The 24344-nt window shown below is 53.2% G+C and overlaps 7 protein-coding genes across 7 annotated transcripts; 5 read left to right on the top strand and 2 right to left on the bottom strand.

The window, feature by feature from the left end:
- Positions 1 to 2559: 2559 nt before the first annotated feature.
- Positions 2560 to 3899, top strand: MRS44_007742 (uncharacterized protein; the record flags this gene model as incomplete). The annotated part of the gene is made up of 5 exons (XM_046273767.1): positions 2560 to 3286; positions 3338 to 3413; positions 3466 to 3681; positions 3739 to 3788; positions 3844 to 3899. 5 exons carry the CDS (start codon positions 2560 to 2562, stop codon positions 3897 to 3899), a joined length of 1125 nt encoding a protein of 374 aa, XP_046134250.1.
- Positions 3900 to 4700: 801 nt separating this feature from the next.
- MRS44_007741 (uncharacterized protein) lies at positions 4701 to 5327 on the top strand (the record flags this gene model as incomplete). The annotated part of the gene is made up of 1 exon (XM_046281077.1): positions 4701 to 5327. One exon carries the CDS (start codon positions 4701 to 4703, stop codon positions 5325 to 5327), a length of 627 nt encoding a protein of 208 aa, XP_046134251.1.
- A 352-nt stretch (positions 5328 to 5679) lies between these two features.
- Positions 5680 to 6155, bottom strand: MRS44_007740 (uncharacterized protein; the record flags this gene model as incomplete). Its single annotated transcript, XM_046269255.2, has 2 exons — positions 5680 to 6038; positions 6122 to 6155. 2 exons carry the CDS (start codon positions 6153 to 6155, stop codon positions 5680 to 5682), a joined length of 393 nt encoding a protein of 130 aa, XP_046134252.1.
- Positions 6156 to 6390: 235 nt separating this feature from the next.
- MRS44_007739 (uncharacterized protein) lies at positions 6391 to 7598 on the top strand (the record flags this gene model as incomplete). Its single annotated transcript, XM_065620637.1, has 4 exons — positions 6391 to 6585; positions 6953 to 7039; positions 7123 to 7197; positions 7254 to 7598. The coding sequence occupies 4 exons, from the start codon at positions 6391 to 6393 to the stop codon at positions 7596 to 7598; spliced, it is 702 nt and encodes a 233-aa protein (XP_065476709.1).
- Positions 7599 to 12201: 4603 nt separating this feature from the next.
- On the top strand, positions 12202 to 13176 carry MRS44_007738 (uncharacterized protein; the record flags this gene model as incomplete). Its single annotated transcript, XM_046281078.1, has 1 exon — positions 12202 to 13176. The coding sequence occupies one exon, from the start codon at positions 12202 to 12204 to the stop codon at positions 13174 to 13176; it is 975 nt and encodes a 324-aa protein (XP_046134254.1).
- A 1165-nt stretch (positions 13177 to 14341) lies between these two features.
- On the bottom strand, positions 14342 to 16542 carry MRS44_007737 (uncharacterized protein; the record flags this gene model as incomplete). Its single annotated transcript, XM_046269254.2, has 3 exons — positions 14342 to 14878; positions 14930 to 15583; positions 15643 to 16542. The coding sequence occupies 3 exons, from the start codon at positions 16540 to 16542 to the stop codon at positions 14342 to 14344; spliced, it is 2091 nt and encodes a 696-aa protein (XP_046134255.1).
- A 3946-nt stretch (positions 16543 to 20488) lies between these two features.
- Positions 20489 to 21367, top strand: MRS44_007736 (uncharacterized protein; the record flags this gene model as incomplete). Its single annotated transcript, XM_046269257.2, has 1 exon — positions 20489 to 21367. The coding sequence occupies one exon, from the start codon at positions 20489 to 20491 to the stop codon at positions 21365 to 21367; it is 879 nt and encodes a 292-aa protein (XP_046134256.2).
- Between the last annotated feature and the right edge of the window lie 2977 nt (positions 21368 to 24344).

The following is a 24344-nucleotide window of genomic DNA, read 5'->3' as shown; positions in this document are numbered from 1 at the left end:
CCTGAGGCGAAGCCTGTTGGGCCGACCGGCGGGCGGGCTAAAGCAAGCTCGGGGGCGCTGGCAGGCTAGAGGTAGAGGCTGGCAGGCTGTTGGCGGGCGCGCCGGGGGAGATTTGTTGTTTTGGGGGAGTGGACCACCAGCCAAGCTTGGGAGCATCCACTCTAGCACACCATCCATGAATTACGAACGGGGAGAGCAGGCTCCAGAGCAGGGCAGCCATCCAGGTCCGCATCAGCAGCCTGGCAGAGGGAGAGTCCTCCCCGGAAGGCCCCAGCACCCACTTCTTGATACTGGAACACGCTGCGACGGACCAATCCCGAGGGGGCCAAGGATGTCGTCGCTCCAGCGCATCCCATGAACATGAGGCGAGAGTGGCACTCGTCTCGCAGTTGGCACCCGCCGGGGCAACAGCATCAAGGCAAGGTAGGCATCCATCCATTATCACCTTATCAGCGCCCTTCCTGTTTGCCGAGGCGCAGTGGGCAGCCAGCAGCCTGCCCGACCGGTTAATGTTCCCATCAATGCCGATATTCACGGTAACGAATCTCGCGGGTCGCCTGCTTACAGCGCACGAGTCCTAGATGAGCAGGGGTGGGCCACCACCGTTCCCCTGCTTACAGGTCGAGAACTAACGGGTGCCAAATGCCGTCAAGGATACGGCAGGAGATCCGTTAACTAATGAATGGATCCAGCTTATCGGCGACTTGCTCCGAGCCCGTGCGCCCATCTCATCCATGGCATCCATATTAAAAGTGCGACTCTCACGGATGCGAAATGAGGACGTGAGAGCTATGTTTTTTTTTTTCTTTCTTCTAGTCTCAGACAAGAGTCAGTCGCCTGCCGTGAGGGTGCTCACAAGAGTAGGATGCGCCGTCTCTGGCGCCTTTTTGCCATGACCCAATGACTTCCGGCAAACCATGTTTCCCTCTAAAACGTGGATGTAAAAGCATAAACAGAGGAGGAGGTGCGGGACCAGATCCATGTCACCAATTCAACCCATTCCACCATGGCTCTGAATCGGCTAATCTACAGTACTGTACCCAAGATGATAAGTTGTGCTCAACAACGAGAAGCATCTCGGTGTGCCTCGCCTCTTCTCTCCCGACTCGCACCAACCTCGCTTCCACTTTGTCTCACGCTTCCATGCTGCCATCACATGTTGCTTCCTGCTTGTCAATCCTTCCTCCTGTTGGACTCAGGGACGAGGTACGTCTGACAGTGCAACCATCTCAGACGCAGCTGAGATAGAATGGATGTGTGGGACGTGGGGCTCCCACTCCGAGTTGCTGCAGCCACTTCCAACCAGCTCAAGGCTTGGCCCACTTGGCCCTGGACCAAGGTCAAGTTGTTAATGCAGTACAGTACCTTAACAAGACACCAGGCTCTCATCTCCAATCCTTCTGGAGCGTGGCATCCAGCTGGGCGCCCTAAAGGCGGCAGCAAGCCTCTCGAGGCCCAAGCTCCTTTGCTCTCGACCTGGGCACTAACATCTGGCTTGTTTCGTATCTCACTATCACTGATGGACCATGTGTCGCAGGCGAGGTACAGTGGCTAACATCCGGGGAACGAACCGGGAGGCATCTTAGCCTTAGCACATCAACTCTCGTCCAAGCTACGACATGCAAGTCCAAGGGGGAGCTTCCATCTGAGCTGGGCTGAAATACTTCCAGCGGAACCACTCCCCGCCCCACTGATTCTCGCCCAAGTCGTCATACATGACATACGGAGCAGATAGCTCAGATCGGTTGCGAGAGGACGAGTTTTTGCAGGACCGGTGACAGAGGAAAGCCCAGTCACGGACAGGAGGAATGAAGTGATCATATCTCAAGTTAGTCGGGTCCGGGACCGAAGCCAAGAGTCATGCGCGCCATGATATGCTTCGTCCTCATCGACTCAGGCTGAGGCATGCTCAGGATTCCGAGCCACTAGCGCCGAGACATGCAGCAGCCACAATCACCCTGTCCCAATTTCAGGCCCAAGTCACATGACAGTGGCTTGGGTCCCACGTGCACTCACTTAGAGCCTCAAACTTGCAAGAGAATCAGTATCAGATTGGATTTTGAGATGGATCCGTGCCTGCCAGGTGAGCATTAGTGAAAGCAGTGCATCAAGGTCAAATGCGATGTTCGGCCATCGTTCTTCTCTTTATTCGTAGCGTAACACTGGACGATACCACCTTATACTATTGTTAGTAGAGAGCAACTCACCTAACCCACATATATAAATACATCAAAATAGTCTCCTTTTTTATTAGTGAAGAGAGAATGAAGAGTGTTCACTCGCCTCATAACACACGCAATGGTCCGTTCTTTAACCAATGATCTATCCTGTGAAGCCAAGATTTCTTTACAATGGTCCATTTAACATCCTCTCGCAAGACGACCGACTTCGGCTGGCTATGTAGCCAGTCACAACCCTCCCCCAAGCCCCACCCAAAAATTATCCACGTCTATCAAGCTATTGACAACATCGTACACAGAACAACCCGTGCAGTACACAACGTCCATTCAATCTGCTTTACTAACCCACTGGTCAATTGGGATCGCCTTTAATAGAGCTATGTTATCTGCTACTCCCGGGGCGGTGCGCATCAGCGCCCGCCGCATTGCCGCCCGAGCGACCTCGGGAAACACCTACATCGCCCAAGCCCGTTTTCTCTCTTCTACAGGGCGTCTGTCATATGCTATCAACACAAACCCGAATCCGCCCTTGGGTAAAAAGAATGCTTCCAACGATGTACCATCCCGGATTGGCCTTATTGGAGCCCGCGGCTACACAGGCCAAGCCCTGATTGATCTTCTCAACGAGCACCCCAATATGGACCTTCGACATGTATCCTCTCGGGAACTCTGCGGCCAGGAGCTCAAGGGATATAGCAAGCGGAAAATCACCTATGAGAACCTCTCTCCTGAGGAAGTAGCTCAGCTGGACCAAGACGGCAAGGTCGACTGCTGGGTTATGGCTCTTCCCAACGGTGTCTGCCAGCCGTTCGTGGAGGCTCTCGGCCAGAGTTCGAGCTTGATCGTTGATCTTTCCGCCGACTACCGTTTTGACGGTACTTGGGCTTACGGCCTGCCTGAGCTGGTGCAACGAAGCAAGATTGCTCAATCAACTCGCATCAGCAACCCTGGGTGCTATGCGACAGGGTCGCAATTGGCCTTGTCGCCCATTCTGGAACATTTGGGAGGCATGCCAACGGTCTTTGGAGCTTCGGGCTATAGCGGAGCTGGCACGAAGCCTTCTCCAAAGAACGACGTCAAGCTTCTCCATGACAATCTTATTCCTTGTAAGAACTCAGAGCTCAGCTATAAGCAAATAGGAAGCTGACATTCAACAGACAGCTTGACTGGACATGTGCATGAGCGAGAGATCAGCCATCACCTTGGTGCGCCCACATCATTTATTCCACATGTGTATGTCACATCTCTTTTCCCTCTTTATGTCTCGAGACTGACAATAATTTAGCGCCTCCTGGTTCCGCGGCATTCACCTGACCGTCAATATCCCCTTGAACAAGACGTTGACTTCTCGAGATATCCGTCAAATCTACCAAGACCGATATGCCGGCGAAAAGCTCGTAAAGGTTGTCGGTGAAGCCCCGCTTGTGAAGTCGATCCAAAACAAGCACGGAGTCGAGATTGGAGGTTTCGCCGTTGATAAGACCGGAAAGCGTGTCGTTGTGTAAGTATCCCATCTAGGGATTTGATCCTTGAAGGCGCTTTGGCTAATATCGGATAGTTGTGCCACGATTGACAACCTCAACAAGGGTGCTGCCACACAATGCTTGCGTAAGTCTCTTCGACGAACGACAATATTTCTGTTTTGGCTAACAACTATAATCAGAGAACATGAACCTCGCGCTCGGATATGACGAATATCAGGGAATTCCTATCGAATGATCGAGTCGGTCTAGAAGGACTACAGAGTTTAAGTATCCGTCCATTCCGCACCGGTGCGATATCCATCACCTCAAAGAGGGCGAAGCCTCGCTTTCGCATTAGAGAGAAGGGATGCGCCAATCTACAGGCGGTCCCAGGAAATGCTACGCAAGTATGTACCGATTGTCAATTTGCAGGGGCGATAGAACAGTAACAGTCCGATTTTCCGGGCATGTTACTATGCTAGCTACAAAAGAGGAAAGTGCTGGGGTTGTTATCATTTATCACAACCTGTACTGAAGAGATGTATTTAACATATAGACTTAAGCAGGATAGTGAATACTTCGTACAGCGTCTTTTGTTTCAAGCACAGCTTAGCCCAAGTATCATACGGCAAGACTTTGCTTTTGGTCAGTAGCTACCGGAGCCTCTACTTGAGAGACGCTAGGAGGTTGCTGGGATTGTCGAATGCTTATGTAAGGCTGTTTGCATAGATTTCGTTTGGCCGAGTCTTGGTGGTTTCCTCACCGAAGCAAAGCTCCATCATGGATGCCAGTATGCACCCATGATAATTGATTTTTGTATTTCCTGCTAGAACCGATGCTTAATTGAGCTAAGCACGCTCGATAGGCAGTTATCCTGAAAAATCGAGCCCGGGATCTCTCTGAGCCCCGTTCGTGATTGGACCCCTCAAGTTGGCAGACGCAGTCTTTCGTCGCCGCCAAGCCAGACCCCAGACTCACGGACCCCAACTTTTCCGCCCGCCACATCATTCATCCTCAAGAATCGAATCTCCTTCATCCAATTCCTTCCCACACAACCATGTCCGCCCCAAGACATGGCATTGGCAAGAGAAAGCCAGATGCAACCATTTCCAAGGATGTCGGTCCTCAAAAGCGAGTCCGGAACCAGGCCCCGCAATCGCCAACATCGGCCCTCATAGCTCCCCACGAAGCCATCCTCGCCGAGCTCAGATCCAAGCACGAAGTCCTCGCCGCCTCCGTCATTTCGTCCACCAAGATCACCAAGCGCGTTACATCCGTCCTCCATCACCTACTCGAAGAAAGCGAACGACCGCGACTGGTAATGCTGCACGCGCGAACTGCAGACGTCTGCAAGCTCATCACGGTGGTGGAAAAATGCAAAAAGGTCCTACGCGAGGAGGGCAAGGCATACTACCAATACAATCAATTGTTCGACTTGCCGGAGAAGCCAAAGAAGCGAGACTTGGTCGAGGAAACGGTACTAGAAAAGGACGCGGAGGGAAGCGACGGTTCCGACAGCGACGACTTCGAGGTCATGCACAGCCGGTTTGAAGATGCCGTGCTGCCCCATCCCTCGACACGCTCGGTCAAATCCATGCGGGTCTTTCTCTCGATCGCGCCCATAATGGAGCTCAAGTCGAAAAAGGGAATCACTATCCAGTCTAGCGCGCAAAAACAGGCGTAAATATCCACACTTCTCGGTCAACGACTTCGGATAGTTGAACATTGGGGCGACTCAATTGGAGGGAACATGAATTTTGCTCGGCGTCCGGAGGCAAGGATTCGGCATGATTATGGAAATGCCACACATGTTTGTACGAGATACCCAAGAGGATCTAGTATCCTAACTTTTTACTTGTATTGATTCGGTCCTACGATCCAACCCAGTACCCAAACTAGACCACCGGCTTAAACGCCAAATTCACCAACAGTCCTCCAAAGAATCCATTCAACCCTATTCGGCCCCTCTCTTCCTCGATCGGTTCCTCTACAGCCCTCCATGTTGCCTTGTTGTCTCTGCTCTCGCTATCCCCGACTTAGTTGTTACCGTGCTTGCTGGGCTGGTCGGTGATTCGGAGGACAAAGTTGACAATGACGGCCAAGAGCAGGATAATGGCCAGAACAGTAGGACCGAAGCGGTCGTCGAAGCCGGCCTGGCCCCTCATTCGTATAGACTTGGCTCGCCAGTGGTATGTCACCAAGGCATACAGCATGGTCAACATGGCGACGCCGGTGAAGAGGAACGCCGAAATGAAGGCGACGCGGTCACCGAAGTTGAGCATACCAATGGCAAGGGCGCCAAGGATAACGGTGAAGTTGAGCCATGACAGGAAGGTTCGCTCGTTGGCAAAGAAGACCTTGGGCTCGACGCGGGTCGGCAGGGCGATGCGCTTGCCTATCGACAGTGTTAGAAATGCGCGGCACAGGTGCGGAAATTTCTCGAGAGGCCCAAGAAGCTATGGCGATGGATATTCGTACCAGGAGTGGTCTGGAGAAGAGGCTGAGAAGACATGGTGCAGTTCCGCGATAAGGTCGTCCAAGGTGGTTGGGAGGTATTAAGCTATAGCTGATGATTGTTGCTGGGTCAAGACTGCGCTTGAATAATTATCGATACTGCCGTCAATTGAGAGCGCGGCTATCTCTGATGTAAGCAATTGGCGACTCGAGCACTTTCGCAAAGGTCTGAAGGGATTCAAAAACAAGGTTGGGTTGTGAAGTCCAAGAGGAAAGCTTCAGCGTCTCAGAAGATGCTCGTTACGACAGTGGCTCGGTCAAGGGAGGAGGAAAGGCCCCACTTCCTTGCTTCGCAGGACCCGCAAGGGAAGGGCACGTGGGCCGATTGGTTGGCGGCCATATGCAAGGGTCACGTGCACACTCTCAGATCGCGTCGCCTGGGCGGAATGCGCTTCCGGCAGAATGCCCGAAAGGGAAAGACAATCCAGGTACGTGGGAATCCAAACAACGACAGTAGATTATTTATCGATTGCGCTGAGCTACACGTCGAGCAACGGGCGCGTTGAAGCTGCACGTGAGTAGAGTATTGCATCGTCTCTTGTGCATGATGTAGAAGAAATTTGATACCTACGTGTTTATGATGCTAACTGGTGGTTTGTGCTTGTTAAGCCCGGATTATTTCTGTTAACGACGTGACGAACTGAACGCTGTGACGCTGTTTTGTTTACCGACTCTTACTTTTCCTTATCCTTATCCTTTTCCTCCACCACGCCATCAACACAAGCGCCAAACCTCCCCCTCTCAACTACGCACCTACGTCAAACTTCAAAATGGCCACTCCTGTACGCGCATCAGCTTGACGACCCTCTATCGGTGCAGACTTGTGCTGACAGCTCTCTCCAGCCTATTCCCTTCAACCGCCTCAAGCAGATTGCTACCGATGTGCGTCGTCCCTAACGCTCCTTACCGCCAATGTCGATGGCAACCATCATCATCAGCACGCGTACTGACACCGACTCTTGCAGGCCTGCAACAGCGCCATCGGCAGCGCCGAGTTCTACGATCATGCAAAGACTGAGCAATGGAACTCGACCATCATCGTGAGTGGAACACGCCCGCGACCATCTCCTGGTTGTGTCCGCTAACCCATTCCCAGAGCTCCGTGCTGAAGGCCGTCATTTCCGAGTCGACTCCCCAGGGCGCCTCCGCTCCCTCGTTCAAGTTCGCCTGCAACAGCACTATCGTCCAGCACCTCGTCCCCACATCCGCCCTTAACAAGCCCCGTGGAGGCACCGAGACCCAGGCTGAGGAGCCTCACATTTCCACCAGCTCCGAGGCCACTGCCACCGATGGCAAGCCCCATGTCGGTCGACGAGGAATGCACAGCGCGACCGGCGCGTACTGGGATGAGAAGAAGGACGGCATGTGGACCTTCAAGTACGATGGCGGCGAGGGCAAGGGCCTGGACGTTGTTGTCATGCTCATCTGGATCGCCATCTGAGCTCCAGACGTGGCGACTGAGCAGTCTGGAAACGCCATCTGCTCCGAACTACGCGCATTTCCCTCGGGGCGTTGATGGCACTCTGATCCAGCAATGGCGTTGAGGAACCTGGGAAGCGTGACATTGGGAATACAACGGGTACGATCGAGCTTCCGGCTAAGCCATCTGCCACCGACTTTGGTGTTCTTGCAGGCCTTGGATGTACAAATGTGCTGGAATTGATAATACGAACCAGGTAGCTGGCTTCTGCCAGTGTTCTCTGAACGGTGTAGTGGACTACCTGAGATTGATACCGGAAGGACATAACTGGCGGAATAATAAAATGTCTCTACCCTTGACGGTGCATTTCTTGGCTCGAACTACCTGGCTCAAGACCCAGAAGGGCTCGTCTTATGCCGCAGTTGATCAATGGCAGATGAGACAGTCATCAGGGACTGATCCCCCTTGTTTGCATCCACCGACCCCTGGGGATATGTGGGTGATGGGGAGATGACAAGGCCATGGATTGGGTCATGAACCTATTCCGTATGTCACTTGCCCGTTGTGATCGTATCTGGAGGCCCAGTTCCGCTACATATTGAGGCCGCCGCTATCCATTGGTCCTTCAGCATGTGTCATGATGGCCGCTACAGAGTACGTGATGGTAGAGCTTTTAGCCCACGGGGTCACCAAGCTCAAGAGCTGCTATGATTCACGTTTTCAAATTTCAGTAAAGAATCGAACATTGTTTCAAGTCAAAATCCATCACACTCGTCAATGTGATTGCCGAAGATTAGTAACAATTCAAGTCCGCTGAGTTTCATGTGAAGGTATAGGGTAGTCGTCTCCAGGTGTATAAAACAGCTCGGCTTACACTTTTCCAACATCGATATTTAAATTTGATATTTTGAGCTAGGGTGTTTTATTGTTGATATCAACACTAGGATAGCTGGTGTTTTGAATTATGATCTTTGCTGCCATGTCTGCTCCCTTCCAGCTGCCCCCTTCCTCCGAGATGAGAAGTGTCATGATCATCTACACCAACACAACCTTCACCGTGTACGCGTGAGATTAACTACTTTGAACCAACTAGGCACTCTGTATTGGGAGATCCATGGGGCACGATAACTCATGTGGTCCCACCTTGAGCCCTCCTCTGATCCTACAGGCTGTGGGTTACTAAATCCCCAATAGCCTCTTACGAGACACGAATCATGGACATGGGCACTCTTGAACGTTGCTCCAGTCGTCATTGCCTACACCTGAAGGAGTCCTGCCTTTGCGTGCTGTAACTCCGAATGTGTCATGAATATTACCACCGTGGGGTATCATCCAAGGAACGACATCCAGATCCTCGGTTAGATGATCGGTAAGGTAGCACTAGAAGAAGCGTATGACCTCCATCACAACAACACAGGTACAGGGGAAGCACCCGAACCTACATGGAGAAGTAGCATATCATCTATCATCTACACTGCCACATGTAAGTGTACCCGATGGCCAAGACGGCGTTTTGAGGTCGCCCGGGGTTGGATGCATAGCGAACCAAGCTGTGGGAATCAGATCATACAACGCCCGCCAGTAAAGAAAGGAATCACACTGATACCGTACCCTACCCAGGGCAGCCTGTCACTTGAAGTGAGGCGGTCACGAGAACAGAGCACCCCGGTCAATCCTATTGGTTCCCAGTTTCAAGAGGAGCAACACAAGCACAGCAGCAAACGATGACTAGGTAGCCCCGGATTCCATCGCATACGCTTGTTGACGGAATTTGTCGGATCTCCTCACTGAATCCTATAGCTATCCTGATTAGAATCATGACGCCCACAGACAACGAAGGCCATGCTGTTGTTATCATCCCACCATCTTCACCTAGAGGTTACAGTGTGGCTGATCAGTCGGCATGTCAAGACGAGGAACGGGATCTTGAACGACTGATGGCAATGCCCAACTCGGTATTCCGCAACAAGCCCCCGATGCAAGCCATCTCCGCTGCATATGAGGAGGTTGTGCCATCAACAGGCGGTCAATCTGGCGGAGCTACCTATTGTAGACATATGGCAGCAATTCCATCTTGCGACGGACTGCCTCTATCCATGTAGAGTGAGGCCATGGGAGTTGACGCCCGTGAAGCCATACACGAGTTCTTATCTGGGGCTCATTGGTGGAAGGAAGGCGCGATAAGCAGAGCAGTTGCCTGGCGCATAGCATCAGGAGATGTCGTCCACGTGACGCCAACACGAGACGGCAACCAAGCTTCAACTGACAACTGAACGACGACATACTTCTCTCGACATGTTCCATCCTCCATTACCCCCCTTGAGCCACATACCTGGCCAACAAAGCAGATGGTGACGAAGCTTGGCGCTTGTTTCGCCCATGACTCTCTCCACCATAGCTGCATATTGGGCGTCAGTCCGCTGAAGCCATGCCCTGGCACAACACGCATGAGCCGCAGCGATGCATATACATGCCACAATCAAGGACAGATGCATGGAGGCGCCGCCAAGTTGTAAGAGAACCAAGGACTCGCATCTTTGCCTGGTCCCGATAGTTCGTCGGGTTACACGCCTACATGAAGCAGCCTGCAGGTGCCCCCTTTTCCTCTCACTTGCACGTGCGACAATATACGAAGACTTGGAAACGTCGACACCACCATTGACGCTCTTGCAGATTCTCTGAGGGATCTCGAATCATGCAAGGTGCTTCAAGTGTTGGACGGCTGTGTCCGTGGGGGTCTCGACCCATTCACCCGTTATCTCATCGGATCCGAGTCGCGGGGCAGCTTGAGAAGAGACAGGCGCAACGCGCAATCCAGGCTAGGTTCGGCACGGTCGATGCAACGTGCATATGCACATGCGACAACGGCAGCGGTTGACGGGATGGCATGGCTTGTTGATGGTGACATATGGGCGAGAGCAGTGTGACGGATGGAGGGTTGAGTTGACGAGAAAGCAGAGCAGCGGAACGGCATCTCAACGGCCTTCTTTACTGGTCCCGCAAGCCTCGCTGCAAGGCCAGGCCGCTGCGTCTAAATTCGGACTCCCGAAAAGAAGTCGGAGAAACCGATGACCTGACCAACCCCAGGTTTGGGTTGAGGGTGCAACCTGATTCGTGCACAGAGTTTTCACTCCTGGCTCAGGGTCCAACCTATGCGCGTGCTTCCAACTGACAGCGAGCCCGGGCCCAGACTCGCAGGTTGATAGTCGATAGCATCCCTCACCTTGTTGATATCTTGCCAGGACGGGAGATGGAAACTATCTAGTTGAGCTCGCTGGACGACGACCCTGACTGGAGATCAGGCCCGCTCTGGGCGGGGCTCGCCGTCCCTTTCTTTAACAGAGCGCGGTGAGGGGACTCTGCATGGCCTCCACAATGACGTTGAGCGCCGGCTTTGGTCGTTGACAACGGCCGTGAAAACGTTCGGGAACCTGAAGGCAGATCGGGTCTCGCCGTTGCACAACGGAGCATTGTGTCACTCTCTTGCTGACGGATCAACTGCTTGTCAGGCTGAGCCTTGGTGTTGTGTCATTCATTGAACGGAAACGCCCGGCGAATACGTATGTGAATTTGATACGGAGCCGAAGCTTGGAAAAGGCTCTGGAAAGCGGCTGTCAGACTGGATTTGGAGGGGATTTTCCCCCACATGACCGGCCACGACATCACAATCATCCGGGAAGACGCCATATGGCCTCGCTTCTTCCCGTCATACGATGCCCATGCCCATAATGGCTTCCCGGGCCGGGGAGTCGATTTCAGGCTGTTGCAAAGCAGGTCATCCAGATAGCTCTGATCACCAGGCCCACCGGCTCCGGAGTTCCTCGTCCCTGGACATGGGTTTGCTCCGGGTTGCTCTCTGGAGTCTTGCCACCGTCACTCAAGGGTCGATCGAGTCAAGGCCCCGGCATGCGCGGCAATAGGGCCCGAGCCTGGGTACCGCGGTGCAGGCTTCGGCGTCACCACACTTGCAGTGTCAGATGGACAACAGGGGACCGTGCTTGAGAGGCTGAGAGCCACAGAAAGAGTGGGCGGCACACATCTCGTCCTGTGCCTCACGCTAGCGTTAGCTTATCAAGGCTTTTCTTGGAGCCTTGGACGCCTTGGCCTCGAGGGACCCAACCCCTGGAGACAGAATCACAGATCTGGAATTGGCTCACGATGGGCCCGGGACCCATCACACCACCCACGGCATCCACCGCCCTCGGATTCCGACCGGCTCTTGTCTTGTCTCAGTGACTGACTGACCTGGGCGTCTCTCCATCGGCGTCAAGTTCTTTATAACCCACACAGGTCGCCACTCCTCAAGCCTTGCTTTGGCTTTGATCAACGACCGGCCATCAGCTTATACCCCCCCGACTGCTCATGAACGCGCTAGTGAGGAATTCACCTCACCAACATTCTACCAACAGACGCCGGTATAACATTGTCAACGTAACCTAGCAACCCAATTTCAGCTTGATCCCATTTCCACCTCGGTCAACGTCTCAAGCCTGAAACACATCTCAACAACACTGAACCCCTGCAAACGACTATCAGCCTCGAGATATACACGAATCTGGACTTGCAGGTCACGTCACTCTACCAATTCGACATACACAGCAACACCCCTGTCAACCAATTCACCATGGTTCAAGTGCTTCCAGACCCAGCCTTTTCCCCCGCCGGAACCCTGACGCACGAGGGCATCGATGGCCCTCTTGCAAAGCGACCTGGTTTCGGCAGGACAGACTCTTCGGGGTCAATGTCCCGGGAGGATCATGCCCGACGCATGCAGGAACTAAACAAGAAGCGGGCGATGAGGGTTCCCAGGCGAGGATGGTCAATGACCGACTACCAGGGCGACCACGATGCCTCGCAGCCCGGACAATCGAGCTCTTCTCAAGTTGACCGGCAAGCGTCTATTCCTGAAAACGGGCCCCTCCCTGCCACGGAACACTACCACTACCAACATCACCAGCATTACCAACACCAACATCAACAGCACCAGGAGCCTGAAGCCCCGGTCCAAGAGAAAACGACCGAGCTTCCCCGTCGGCCCAAGCTGCCTCCTCCCCGCCGCTCGTACTCTGTCATGGACTATGAGCCCGTTCCTCAGACTCAGCCCCAGCCACCAAAGGATTACACGTTGCTGGACCTCCCCGCAGAGCTTCATTACACCATCTTTGACTACCTCGACCCCATCGACAGCGTTTGCTTCGGACTCACAAACTCCAACTTTTACGAAATCCATCGACGAATGCACGGAACTGTTCCTCTCTCCAGCCGCTACTCGGGACCCAACGACATGGAGTGGGCATGGCGAGGGGCCGGCCCTCTTGTTCATCGCCATGAGCGAAGCGGCCACAAGGAGGGCCCCATGGAGCAGATGCGCGTCAAGGGACAGGTCTACTGCAGGAAGTGCGGTATCTCTCGCTGCGAGCTGCACCGTCACCTGAAGGAGTGGATGGGCGAAGGCTACGAATACTGCTCCATCAAGGAGGTGTTTGGCAAGCCCGCCGGAGAGGACGCCAAGGCTTACTGCTACATGAAGTCACCCAAGAACCCTTCGCGATGCGGACGTCACGGAGGAAAGAAGATTGCATCACAGGAAAAGATCTAGACACGAGATGATTCTAGACACGATAGAAGGATACAGAAGAAAGTGATGGATGGATGGGGACACACAAACAGACCATGACGAAACGAGAGCGAAGATCGGGCAACAAAAAGAAGGTGTTGAGATATCCACGGAGTGCAATGACGCACATACCGTACCTTTTTTCCTTTTCGACTGGGTTTAATTAATCCATGTACTAGCACATCATCTACTGGGAACTTTTTTTATTATTTATGAGCGCGGCTAACAGGGGGAATATGGATATCCCAGGGTTTACGGGTGGGATCATGATGGAACACATGAGAGGAAAAGGAGAACTTACTCCCGGTAATATGACGCAATATGACAATGCCACAACATTCCAGAGAGTCTGCTGCCTTTTCTTGCCTTGCACAACACGACAGATAACAACATGTGGATAAAAAGGGTGATCAGAAGTTAATGATTTATAGGCTAAACTGGGCCTGGTAAAAGCTATGATGCAATAACAGAGGGTCCATGCCACGCATGGGGCAACTCGTTGTGGTGTTGCAACGTCATGGGGGGTCTGGGTCTTTGACGAAGAGAAGCTTATCGCCGTGACAAACCTACAGTAGACAAGCGCTGGCACTTTCGGGACGGGTCGTTTAAATGCACGTCTTCCCGCTGAAGATAAAGCTTAAAGCGCTCGAGTGCCATTCATCAAGTGTGTGATATGACATGGCGTCACAATGCAAAAAGGAAGCAAGATGAAGTAATATTTTTTGCCATTCTCGTTGTCTTGTACACTCTCTTGTGACATCCTCCTCCGCATCTTTAGAGGAAAAGAATCTTGATGCTGATTTATGGTGTATCCCCGAGGTCCTGACGTGTATCATGCTGGTATAACCTCTTCCCCGCCTGTCTGTACAACAACGGCAACAACAAAGCAAAATCCAACCACCCTGGCTGTGATCCTAAACATGCCACTTGGGCAAAGACCGCCCCTATCCGAAACACCAGAAGAAACATAGAAAGAAAAGTGTAAAAAAGGACTCGTCCCACAAGATGTCCTCACTCTATCCTGGTGTACAAATTACCCAAATAACCGTAAACGCCGTTTTGGAAAAGCAACACTCCCACATCCAAGTCGAAGGAGTGATTATGTAGGAATGTTCGTTATGTACCGTCAGATCAGATCAGATCAGACTTAGCTGGGGATCTTCCACTTGGGCTCACACTCGCCCTTTGCCGTGATCCAGTCGTTGATGCCCTGGACAAACCAGCCGCTGACGGCCTTGTCCTCGGGTTTGGCCTCCTTGCGAGGCTTGCCCTGCTTGAAGCTCTTTGCGATACAGCAGACGCCCTTCTGGTAACGCCACTGGAAGCATTTGCGGGCACCATGGAAGTCTTTTTCGTTCCTGCGCTCCTCATATTTCTTCCTGATGAGGGCGGCGCGCAGCCCGTCGTTTTCAAGACCCATGAACTCCTCCTCATTGATGTCGAGTCCATCAGCCTCGCAGACCTTGGAGCAGAGCTCCTCAGACTGGTGAGCACGTCGCTGCACAGCCGTCTTCTCGGCTTCCTTCTTCTGTCGTCCCTTCTGTCGATCCGTGGCCTTGGCCTGGGCGTCGGGTTCAGGTCCGATGAAACAGGTGTCGTCAGACAAGTTGTCCCACTCGTCCCTCTTATCCTTGAGGTTGGGAGCAAAGAATGTTTCATACATCTCCCTGATCTGGATGGGGCCCTTTGTCACAAGTCAGCGCACGCACTCCATAATTCCTTGGTCAAAACGTACCGTCTTCTCTCGTGTCTTCTCATACTGCCATACCGAGCTGACCTCCTCCGGGTCCATGTGATGCATGGTGATGAGGGGCTCACACCAATGGTTGTTTCCAAAGGGTAGAGTTACGGGCTTCTCTCCGTTAAACATGGGGTGAGCCTGTCTGACCTTCTTGCCAGTCTCGTTGACAGCGAGCGCCATGAGGTAGTCGCCACAGCATTCGTGGGTCGCCATCATGTCGTACTTGTGAGCCAGGTCCGGAATCTCCACCATCTTCCTGACCGTGTCGCCGTAAATGACATAGCCGCTGCCTCCGTGAGCAAAGGGTGTGCCCTTGAGCATGGCCACGCTTCCGACATATGGAGTCTCGGTGGCGTTGACCTTGTTGTTCAGGAACCAGATCAAGTTTGGCCAGAAGATGTAGCTGTCGGCTTCAGCAAACACGTACCACCTCTGGTGGGGGCGCATCTGCCAGGCACGCTCGATCATATGGAGAAACTTGTACTTGTCGAGATCCCAACCACCCTTCATATCGGCCGTACAGTACTTCTGAGGGATGGGGCAGCTCTTCTGGGCCTTGTAGAGGTCAAACTCCTTGCGACCCTTTTGGACATCCTCCTTCACATTGTCGAGGACGTCAATGATGTGGTGGCTTCCGATTTGTTGCTCCTGCACGGTTCTGTTAGTTACAAACTTATCAGTAGACTGCAAGGAATGGGCGGTCTCACCAAGTCAGAGAAAATCAACACGTCCTTAACACACTGCAGACTAGTCAAAAGGTGGGCGGGGAGCTTCGAGAATGCCTCAGTAGCACCAGTCTTCATGACCAGAGTGATGCCATTCAGGTTGGGGAATCCGGCGCAGATATCATTCGGGTTGGAGGGGTTGGAGGGGAACTCGATGGCCGCTGGTTCCGTGGGCTTGTCGCCAGGATTGGGGGTCTCTTGCTTGTCCTTGTTATCCTCGTTGCCCTTGTTATCGTTATTGTTGTTCTCGTGATTGTCATGGTTCTCCTTCTCCTTCTCTTTATCGTTCTCCTTGGCCGGGGTTGGAGCGGGGGGCTTATGGCTCGTCGTCGTAGGCTTGGGGTCGGGGTGGACGATGAATTTGGGCGGTTTGGCCGGTTGGACTTCGTCTTCATCTTCGCTGCCACCGTCGTCGTTGTTCTCGTTGTCTTCCGGGTTGCCCTGGTTCGTCTCGAGCTTCTCGCCCTCCTGAATTGGGCCACCTACGCCCTGGCCGTTGTTGTTATCGCCGCCCTGCACCTGCTGGCCCTCAACCGGTTTGCCGTCGGTGTTTTGAGCCTCCTTGCCATCCTCGCCGCTGGCCTGAGCTTCATGCGCACCGCCGGGTTGTTGGCCGGTAGATCCGTTCTCGACTCCGTTCGGCTTTCCGCCAACCACCTGTTCGGTCTCGGTTTCGTTGAGGTTTGCGATGAAGCCGTCTTCGACGTCGTAGACGGTGCCTTCGTGCTTGAGATATTTGGATACTTGGTTGTAGACGCCCGGGGAATCGCTGCTCAGCTGATGGAGGGGCACAACGAGTAGCAGGGTTAGAGCAAAGAGGGTGAGGGAAATCATCCTCCAGCCTCGAGGCGTGCTCCATGAGGAGCCCAGTTTGAGGCCCATGTTGGCAAAACTGGTATCAAAGACCAAGAACCAAAAAGAACAATAGACAAGAATTACAAAAAAAGAAAAACAATACAAGATTGAGTGAGGGTGAGGGGACCAAGTGTTGGGGGAAGGGAAAGGAAAGGAAGGATTCTGCAGGGAGGGAAGCTGAGCGAGCGATACGAACGAATGTGAGGGCTGCCCAGATTCTTCAACCACGAGAGATGGAACTCAGCCCGCGCCAGGATCAGGATCACGTTTTGTGGACGATCTCTCCCAAGAAAAAGCCTCCTCCGTTCAAGGACGGGCGACGTGTCGATAGGTAAGATACCCACATCAGCTTGCCCCTACTTCCTTGCCCTTAACTCCTTGCGATCAGTACGTCAGTCAGTAATGTACCCGACTTTTTTTTTTCCAGCGCGGCGCCGCGCGACACAGACTGTCCCTGGCTTGCAAGAGGCGTCCACAAAGAACGGACGAACCGATAGACAGAGTCTCCGCAGACGGCGTCAAGACGGAAGCTGAGTGGATACTCGCAGGGCTTACGACTCAGGGGTGGTGCCGCCGCAACAGATTGAGAGCCTTTGGCGGCCTTCGAAACCCTTGAACGGTCCCCGGCGGCGAGCAAACTCGGACCACCATCAAGATCCCTCGATACCACCAGCAAGCGCCTGCCCGTCGCCCGCCTGCCCGCCGCATTCATTCACACTGTCATCCATTCCAGTTGCCATCCCATCTTGTCCTGTTCAGGCCCTTGGCTGGCGATTCCATCCGATTCAAGCCATCGTCGTCGTCCAGAGCTTGTTCCTGGAACGCAGGTACGCGGAGCTTCTGCAACCAGGCCCGCGCCGGCTTGGAATTCAATCCTCTGCAAACGGCGCAGATGGCTGACCATGTATGCAGTGGCTGACAAGAAGCTTCCCGCATTCCCCAAAACGGCCAATTTAACATTGCTGCTTCTGCAGCATCCCATAGTCCTGTCTCCCCCTTTCCAGAACCGACTTGCCGTGTAAGCGGGCGCTCTTCAGAGCAAAGAAAAAAAAAAATCAAACCCCAATTCCAGACTTCAATAGTCTGGGTCGACCTATTGTTTCGTTTGGAGCTGACGGCATCTCTAGCCGTCGATAGTTCCCTCTAGAGTCGAGCGCCAAAAAGCCAAGCATCAGCTCAAGTGGGGGCGGCCCGTGTCTTCTCCTTTCCAGCTGCTAGTGCTGATGGCGATTGGTGGGCTCCGGCTATGACAATCAGCCCTCTCGCAGAGACTCCCCATCCCGCGTAGCGAGCGAGCGAGACCGTCATCTCCTCGACTCGACGCGTGGAAACGCCATATCTTTGTCGCACCCCTGAGTCTTGCAGCATCCTCCTGCACCAGATTGTCTTGGCTGACGCTAGGGAGATGCTCGTGTCGAACGAGCTAACCGCTGGCCTGGAGTTCAAGCTAATTATGATAAAACAAAGGTCGTGATATTCGTCAGCACTTTCCTGATCTGCCGTTGCAAAGGAATGCACGTTTCAGACGAGTCTGAAACTCAAAATCTCCCACAGCCGCTCACCAATCCGTCACGAACCCTTGTCTTGTCTTGTCTTGTCCATCCCACCCATCCATCGCAGGAGGATCCTTCAGCCTGGACCCGCCGAGTGAAGTCTGGGCATACGTAGCAAGCTGCCATCTGCCAAGAAGGATGCTTCTTTGACAGACACACTTGGTTTTCTGCTTCCACATCGAGTGTCAGCATCGTGCTCAACCGTCACCCCATCTTTGTAGAGACGACGAGACCTTGATGCCACATTTCGACCCAGTCGATCCGTGCCAGTGCCGGTGTGCCAGTACGTGGCTGGCTTGTAATGTGACGATGACATGCCACGATCCATGAATACCGCACATGAATTGTGTAGTGTACCATGACCATTGATTGTGCCGCGGCCGCGTACTCCCGTCGCTATTTGTGATGAATGCTGATCCTCTGCAAGGGCGAGGGTTGACACTGATCAACGCTCTGATGAGACATTGCGCGCTGCACAAAGTATCCCTTGTTGGGTATGCTTGTTACGACGCATCGACATGTTGTGCGTGGTAATACGACGTTGACGTTGACGTTGGTGATGCCTGATGCCTGTCGATGCTGTGAGATTAGGCTGTCAGAGGTAAAGGTCGCATTTCTTGGGAATGCCATGTGACTCGTAGAAGATGCGGGTAACTGGCGATTGGCGAGGTTTTCGTCAATGGATATCTATATCGCACTCCAGAACATCCGTGGTTGATTGAATCATTTGTTGAGGTTCGGGGAGACGACAAGGTAACCAGGGGAGGATCAAGAAAGTGAGTTAGCGGGCAGAGTAAATTTGAACCCCACGCTCCTTCCTTGAAAACCCCCTGCAAGGGCAACTGGATCTTTCTGCATTAAGCGTTTGTTGTTTTGGCTGTTGCTAGCTGAGCTGCTCCTGCCTCCTTTCAACGCCGGTGGCTGATATGAAAGATACCCCAATGATAAGGAGCACCGGGTCATCAGTCAAAAGAGGAGATAGACCCTTGGGCAAATAAGCAGACACACACAAACGCAGGGTCCATGACGATGATGCAAGCAAGCCCATCAGCAACCATTGGGGAAGGAACGACAGAGGTTCTGGAACCTCCAAAGGCTGCCTTCTCCAACGCCACGTGCGTATGAACCCTCCTCCAAGCCGCCATTCGCAGACTGGGGAAGGTGCGGGTTGACAGGTACGTACTCTACCATTTTTGCAGCCATATATCCGAGTTGTACTCCAAGAGTCGCTCTTGAGCTTGGCCATCAACAATTCGTCCAAGACGGGAAGCGAAGCGCATCAAAACCCTCGCATGCTTCAGCTTAAGCCATCCAGTCATGTCTCTACCTATCCACCAACAGCATCATTTACATGTCCCGAGATAACCGCTGGCCAAGCCAAGCCTCCAAGTCTTTTCGACTCGATCCGCGGAACTTGTCTAACATGCGGCACAAGCTAAGGACGAGGTTTACTCAGCACGGCATTCGATCGTACCGCTTGCGCCATTCCCCCAAGTGGTCCCGAACCGAGTCTGCGTTCTCTGGTTCGTCCATGACTTCTCATTCAAGGGATCATAGACTAGAAACTCCCACAAAAAAAAACCCCGCCCCCGCCGCGCAAGGAGCAGCAGCGGCAGCAACCCGAGGCACCTCTCGGGGCCGCCGTTGCGCCGTGAACGGCTCGATGTTTGGCCCGAGTCTTGCGATCAGATTGATACCTGAGAATCGAGTCCAACGAGTTCGGCCGACAGGCGAGGAAGTCAATTACGTCCAAGACCTGAGAAGGACCAATCTAATATCTCGCTTCTTGACTCAACCGCCGGTGACAAGAGTGGGATATGTCGGAACTCCGGATAGTCTCGGTCTCCTTATCGCACCCACTTGATTCCGCGACCATAACCAGATCGGGCTGCTGGATTCGGTCGCAATCGATGGCACAACCAATTGGACAGGGATATGCCGCCATCTTTCCCCCAGATCTCGGATTCCAAACGTAAGTTGTCCATGACTCTGGCAAGGATCGGGCTGCACCTTAAAGACGACGCCCGCCTTTCAATCTCAATCATATATGGTCCTCTTCGCCGAAGCCCGTGCTGTCCGTTTCATTGCTGGTACTCCGCCAAGTCGCCAGATCTTTGGTGGCATCGGATTGGATTCCCGAGACTGTTGCGGCTTTCTCCTCGCTGCTACACAAATTTTGTGGCTGCAACCTGCGACGACGGAACCAGTTGCTCAAACACGAGAAGCCGATAATCGGGAGCTACAGAATACTTACTTGCCAGCCAACTCGAATCGTCAGCCAACAACATTTTGGAGCGTCTAGCGGTTATCCCGAAAACGGTGCATGTGCACAAGTTTTGACTTTTTGCTGCTAGCCGCCACCGTGAAACCCCCAAAATTCGAAAAACCACTTGCATCTGCGCCTCAGGAGCTCCAACGACATGGCAGGCTTGCCACAATCCGGCCATGGGCCAGTACAGACGAGTGCGGTGGTTGTACTCGGAGCATCTCAATGCCCTGCGATGCCTCCTCCGTCACCTCCAACGCCCTCTGCTTCGCCGCCAGGCAACACATTCTGCGAGCCCATTGATCCATTGAGCCTGGACCGAGAACTTCGGGGAGAATGCCAGCTCAGAAACCAACGGTTACTGGATGGGATTCACGTGCTAAACACAGAAGCCTTGGCATTGAGGAGTCTCACACGGCTTTACGAGACAGACTCTGTTGCTCGTGATGGTTTCAACCAATCGGTGGAGGCCATAACCCGACTGCAAGAGACAACAGGGAAGCTTGTCATCATCGGTGTCGGCAAGTCAGGGCATATAGGCCAAAAACTGGTCGCGACCTTCAAGAGTCTCGCCATACAGGCTGTCTTTCTTCATCCCACGGAAGCCCTGCACGGAGATCTGGGCATCATTGGACCTGATGATACACTCATGTTCATCACATACTCAGGCAAGACGCAAGAGCTCCTTCTCATGCTGCCTCACCTGGACGAATCTCTTCCAGTTATCCTTCTCACGTCTCATACTTCCCACGAGACATGCGAATTCATCAAGCATCGCCCCGACACGATCCTCCTTCCGGCTCCGATCCCTGAGCCAGAGAAGACTTCGTTCGGTGTCTCAGCACCTACCACGTCGACAACAGTTGCGCTCGCACTCGGCGATGCGCTTGCAGTGGCAGCTTCTAAGGAAATGCATGCAAGTGTGGCATCCGTGTTTGCGAGGAACCACCCAGGGGGTGCCATCGGTGCTGCCGCTCGACAGCCTCGAACTATCAAGGACATCTCTATCAGCTGGTGCGATATATACCGGTAGCGCCTGAACTGGGTGATGAAAGCCCCGGAGTTGACCTACTCCGTGCTGGTTTCGACTCTCCGACCCGGATGGGTGAGGGTTCAGGATCAGATTGCCTCGCCCAGTACAAATACGGGGCATCGACAAGCATGATCTGAGCAAGAGTCTCGGGGAACTCCCTGACGCTCTGGTGTCCAAGATATCAATGCTCTCACTCTACTCGGACACGACTATCCGGCAGGCGCAAGATATCTTGAACAATATGCAGTCATCACCCCTCGATGAGGACGTTGCGTGTGGACCGGAGGCGATTGTTGCAGTAATGGAAAATGGGGAGATTTCTGGCGTCTTGGAGGTCGGCACAGTGTTGAATCACAAGTGCTGACGGGTCTTTCGTTGGGAACATTATCCGCAAGGAAGGCGTCTCGATTCTGGTCAGGGTGGCCTGGATCATGTCTGGCAGGACCAGGCACGGGAATGATGGCATTGCATTGGCGGTTATGACCAGGGGATAACGACTAGCTACTCGATCAGTGGCATATTGATGCATTTTGGCGTTTATAGACTGGAACTCACAGGCACAGAGTTGCCCATGTTGGAGCATTCATGGATGTTATGTTTGCCAACTATATCGTGTACCATGTGACTTCCGTTGAAACTCTCAGTGTGTTGCGTTCCTTGACGTTTAGTTGGCAAAACTTCCACAAGAGACTTGAGCAAGCCCAGCCATGCCTTGGATTTGTTTGAGTGAGTCGAGGTAGGGTTGTCAATATCGATCCTCCATGTGGCCAATGCCATGCGAAGTTGAACCATTTACAACACAAAACTAAGCACTTGACTGGTCTATGAGACTTGGGCTTAGACGCTGGGTGCCGAGGCTATTCTAGATTGCATGTGCCGCCGGCTCGCGATCTTGCTTTCCTCGCAGGGCACACATGCATATGTTTCTCTGATAGACAAGTGATAGATACTCGTCCTTCCCATATATTCGCCTGCTGTCTAGGAGTGGGGGGTTGTGCCAGACCATTAGGTTGTTGGACAGCATCGGGTTCCATACTCTCCTTTGCTGGCAACTCCATCCATATGAGAGGGGGTGGGGGGGACTCGGGATCAGCAATGCAAGGTCATGCAAGCCTCTCGAAATGCGATAAGGACTACATCCACTTGTTTGGGGTAGTCCCTTTGGGTTGTAATGCGCGGACACTCCCTGTCTCGTTGATAGTCTGCCATACTCGCATAAGACTCGTCCAATAAGTGGTCGTACAAACACAAACCTCGACCGGTCAAGCACGGGACGTTTTTGGCCGAGACTTCGGGAAAGATATGTGCTATTATGAACATGGCAGGTGGCATCGCAATGTCTCGGAAGGGCGCCTATCATTCGTATTTGTCACTTTCCATGGTCACGCACTGTAGGTTGTTGATGTCTCAACTCGACCATGGCATGGATGCTGGCCAACCCCCCAAGTACAATCGCACGAGCCATCATTAGTCAAGGATATGCCGGCAGTTGGTGGGTGTGTATGTGTGTGGCCATCCCGGAGTGTCATCTGTAGATGCAGACTCGGGCAGTGGTGTTCAAGCAGGTAGGTAGCCACACCAGGGCCATATGCGAGTGGCCGTCGCTGATCTTGTGTTAGGTTAGCCACAACCCAGCCATTTAGCTTTCACCGGGTTAGTCCTGTGCCCAATGACGGGATTTGCGTATGTGGCCTCCTTTACTTCTTGTGATAACCTCACTGGTCAAAGTAGTAGCGGCAAGAAGTATAGTTCATGGTTCATGGGGTAGGGTGACACTCTGCAATTGGTATAGCGAAGAGACACAGATCCCGGGTTGCAAGTATAGGGAGTAAATAAGAAGTCCTAACATGTCGATTGTAAGTCAAATATCAACCTCGCCCTCTTGATACCACCAAGTCCAGATAAACGGGCGGACGCTCCCGGTCCTGGCCTGTATCCAGATTCATCATGTGCAGGGATTGTGATGTTATCCCGCTCTGTGACGGCTCTGCTGCACAACAAGCCGCGTCATTACAGCCACCCAAGGCGCATGTTTGAACAGCTGGATTGCGACACAGCACGCACCATATCGATAATGCTACCCGACACTGGCCTCGCACGCTGATGAGACCCGAGGGAAACACTTGTAGATCCACCAGAGAAAGTCGAGTCGAGGTGATATTGGACTCGACGCGGATAACAGTTACCCTAGGCCAATGCCGAGGCACGCCTTGGTTCTCTGCAGCCAGGATAAGTTGGATGCGAATCGACCAATGGCGATAGTGCGTCGAAAACCAGCAGGAATAGGCTGGAATTGTGTTGGAAATTAAAGATGGGGAACGAGGCAGTGCTGCCACTCCTTGTCTCAGCACGGTTCAGTGGTGACCCGTGTGTCAGATACATCTGGGTCGTCACGAAGGAAGCCTTGTCTCGTTGGCCGCTGTTGATCAAGCTTGATTCAACAAAAGTTCTGACTGGCAATTAGCCTATACCTTATCCTGATTAAAAGGTTCCATTGCGAAGAGCCTGAGGTACATGGCCATGTTTCACACCTCGTGTTGAGCTGCATGGAGGACGGGAGAGTATCGGACGCAGTGGTTCCCTCATCTGCACAAGACTGCTTTAGGAATCACGGAGAAATCATTCTGAGCCTCGAGCTCGAGCTGGGGGTTGTTATGATCTGCAAGGGCCCCTCTCGTCCTGACCGCGGCTGTTGTATCTATCGCCCGAGATTGTGCTACAGCGAACAAGCGATGCCTGTGGTCGCGTGACCTGATGCCCGGCTCAGAGGGATCAGCACGGGCTAGGAGGCTAAGGAGAAGGGCGTTTGGACAGGGGTATCAAGCCTCGAGTCAGGGATGACACAGCCAGAAAGGCTTGTTTTGTTGTGGCATGGGCCAGCTGAGGACCCAGGGTGTTGGTTCGCTGCACTCTCGAGTTTCTGCCAGCGGACGCACATGAGTTGAAGCTTGTTCTACCGGCCGCCAACAACGTTACT

Source organism: Fusarium solani (genome assembly GCF_023522795.1).
Source record: "Fusarium solani strain SB1 chromosome Unknown bctg00000004, whole genome shotgun sequence".
Taxonomy (NCBI): Eukaryota; Fungi; Ascomycota; class Sordariomycetes; order Hypocreales; family Nectriaceae; genus Fusarium; species Fusarium solani.
The sequence above is the reverse complement of the archived record's forward strand: the minus strand, read 5'-3'. Positions and strand labels throughout refer to the sequence as shown.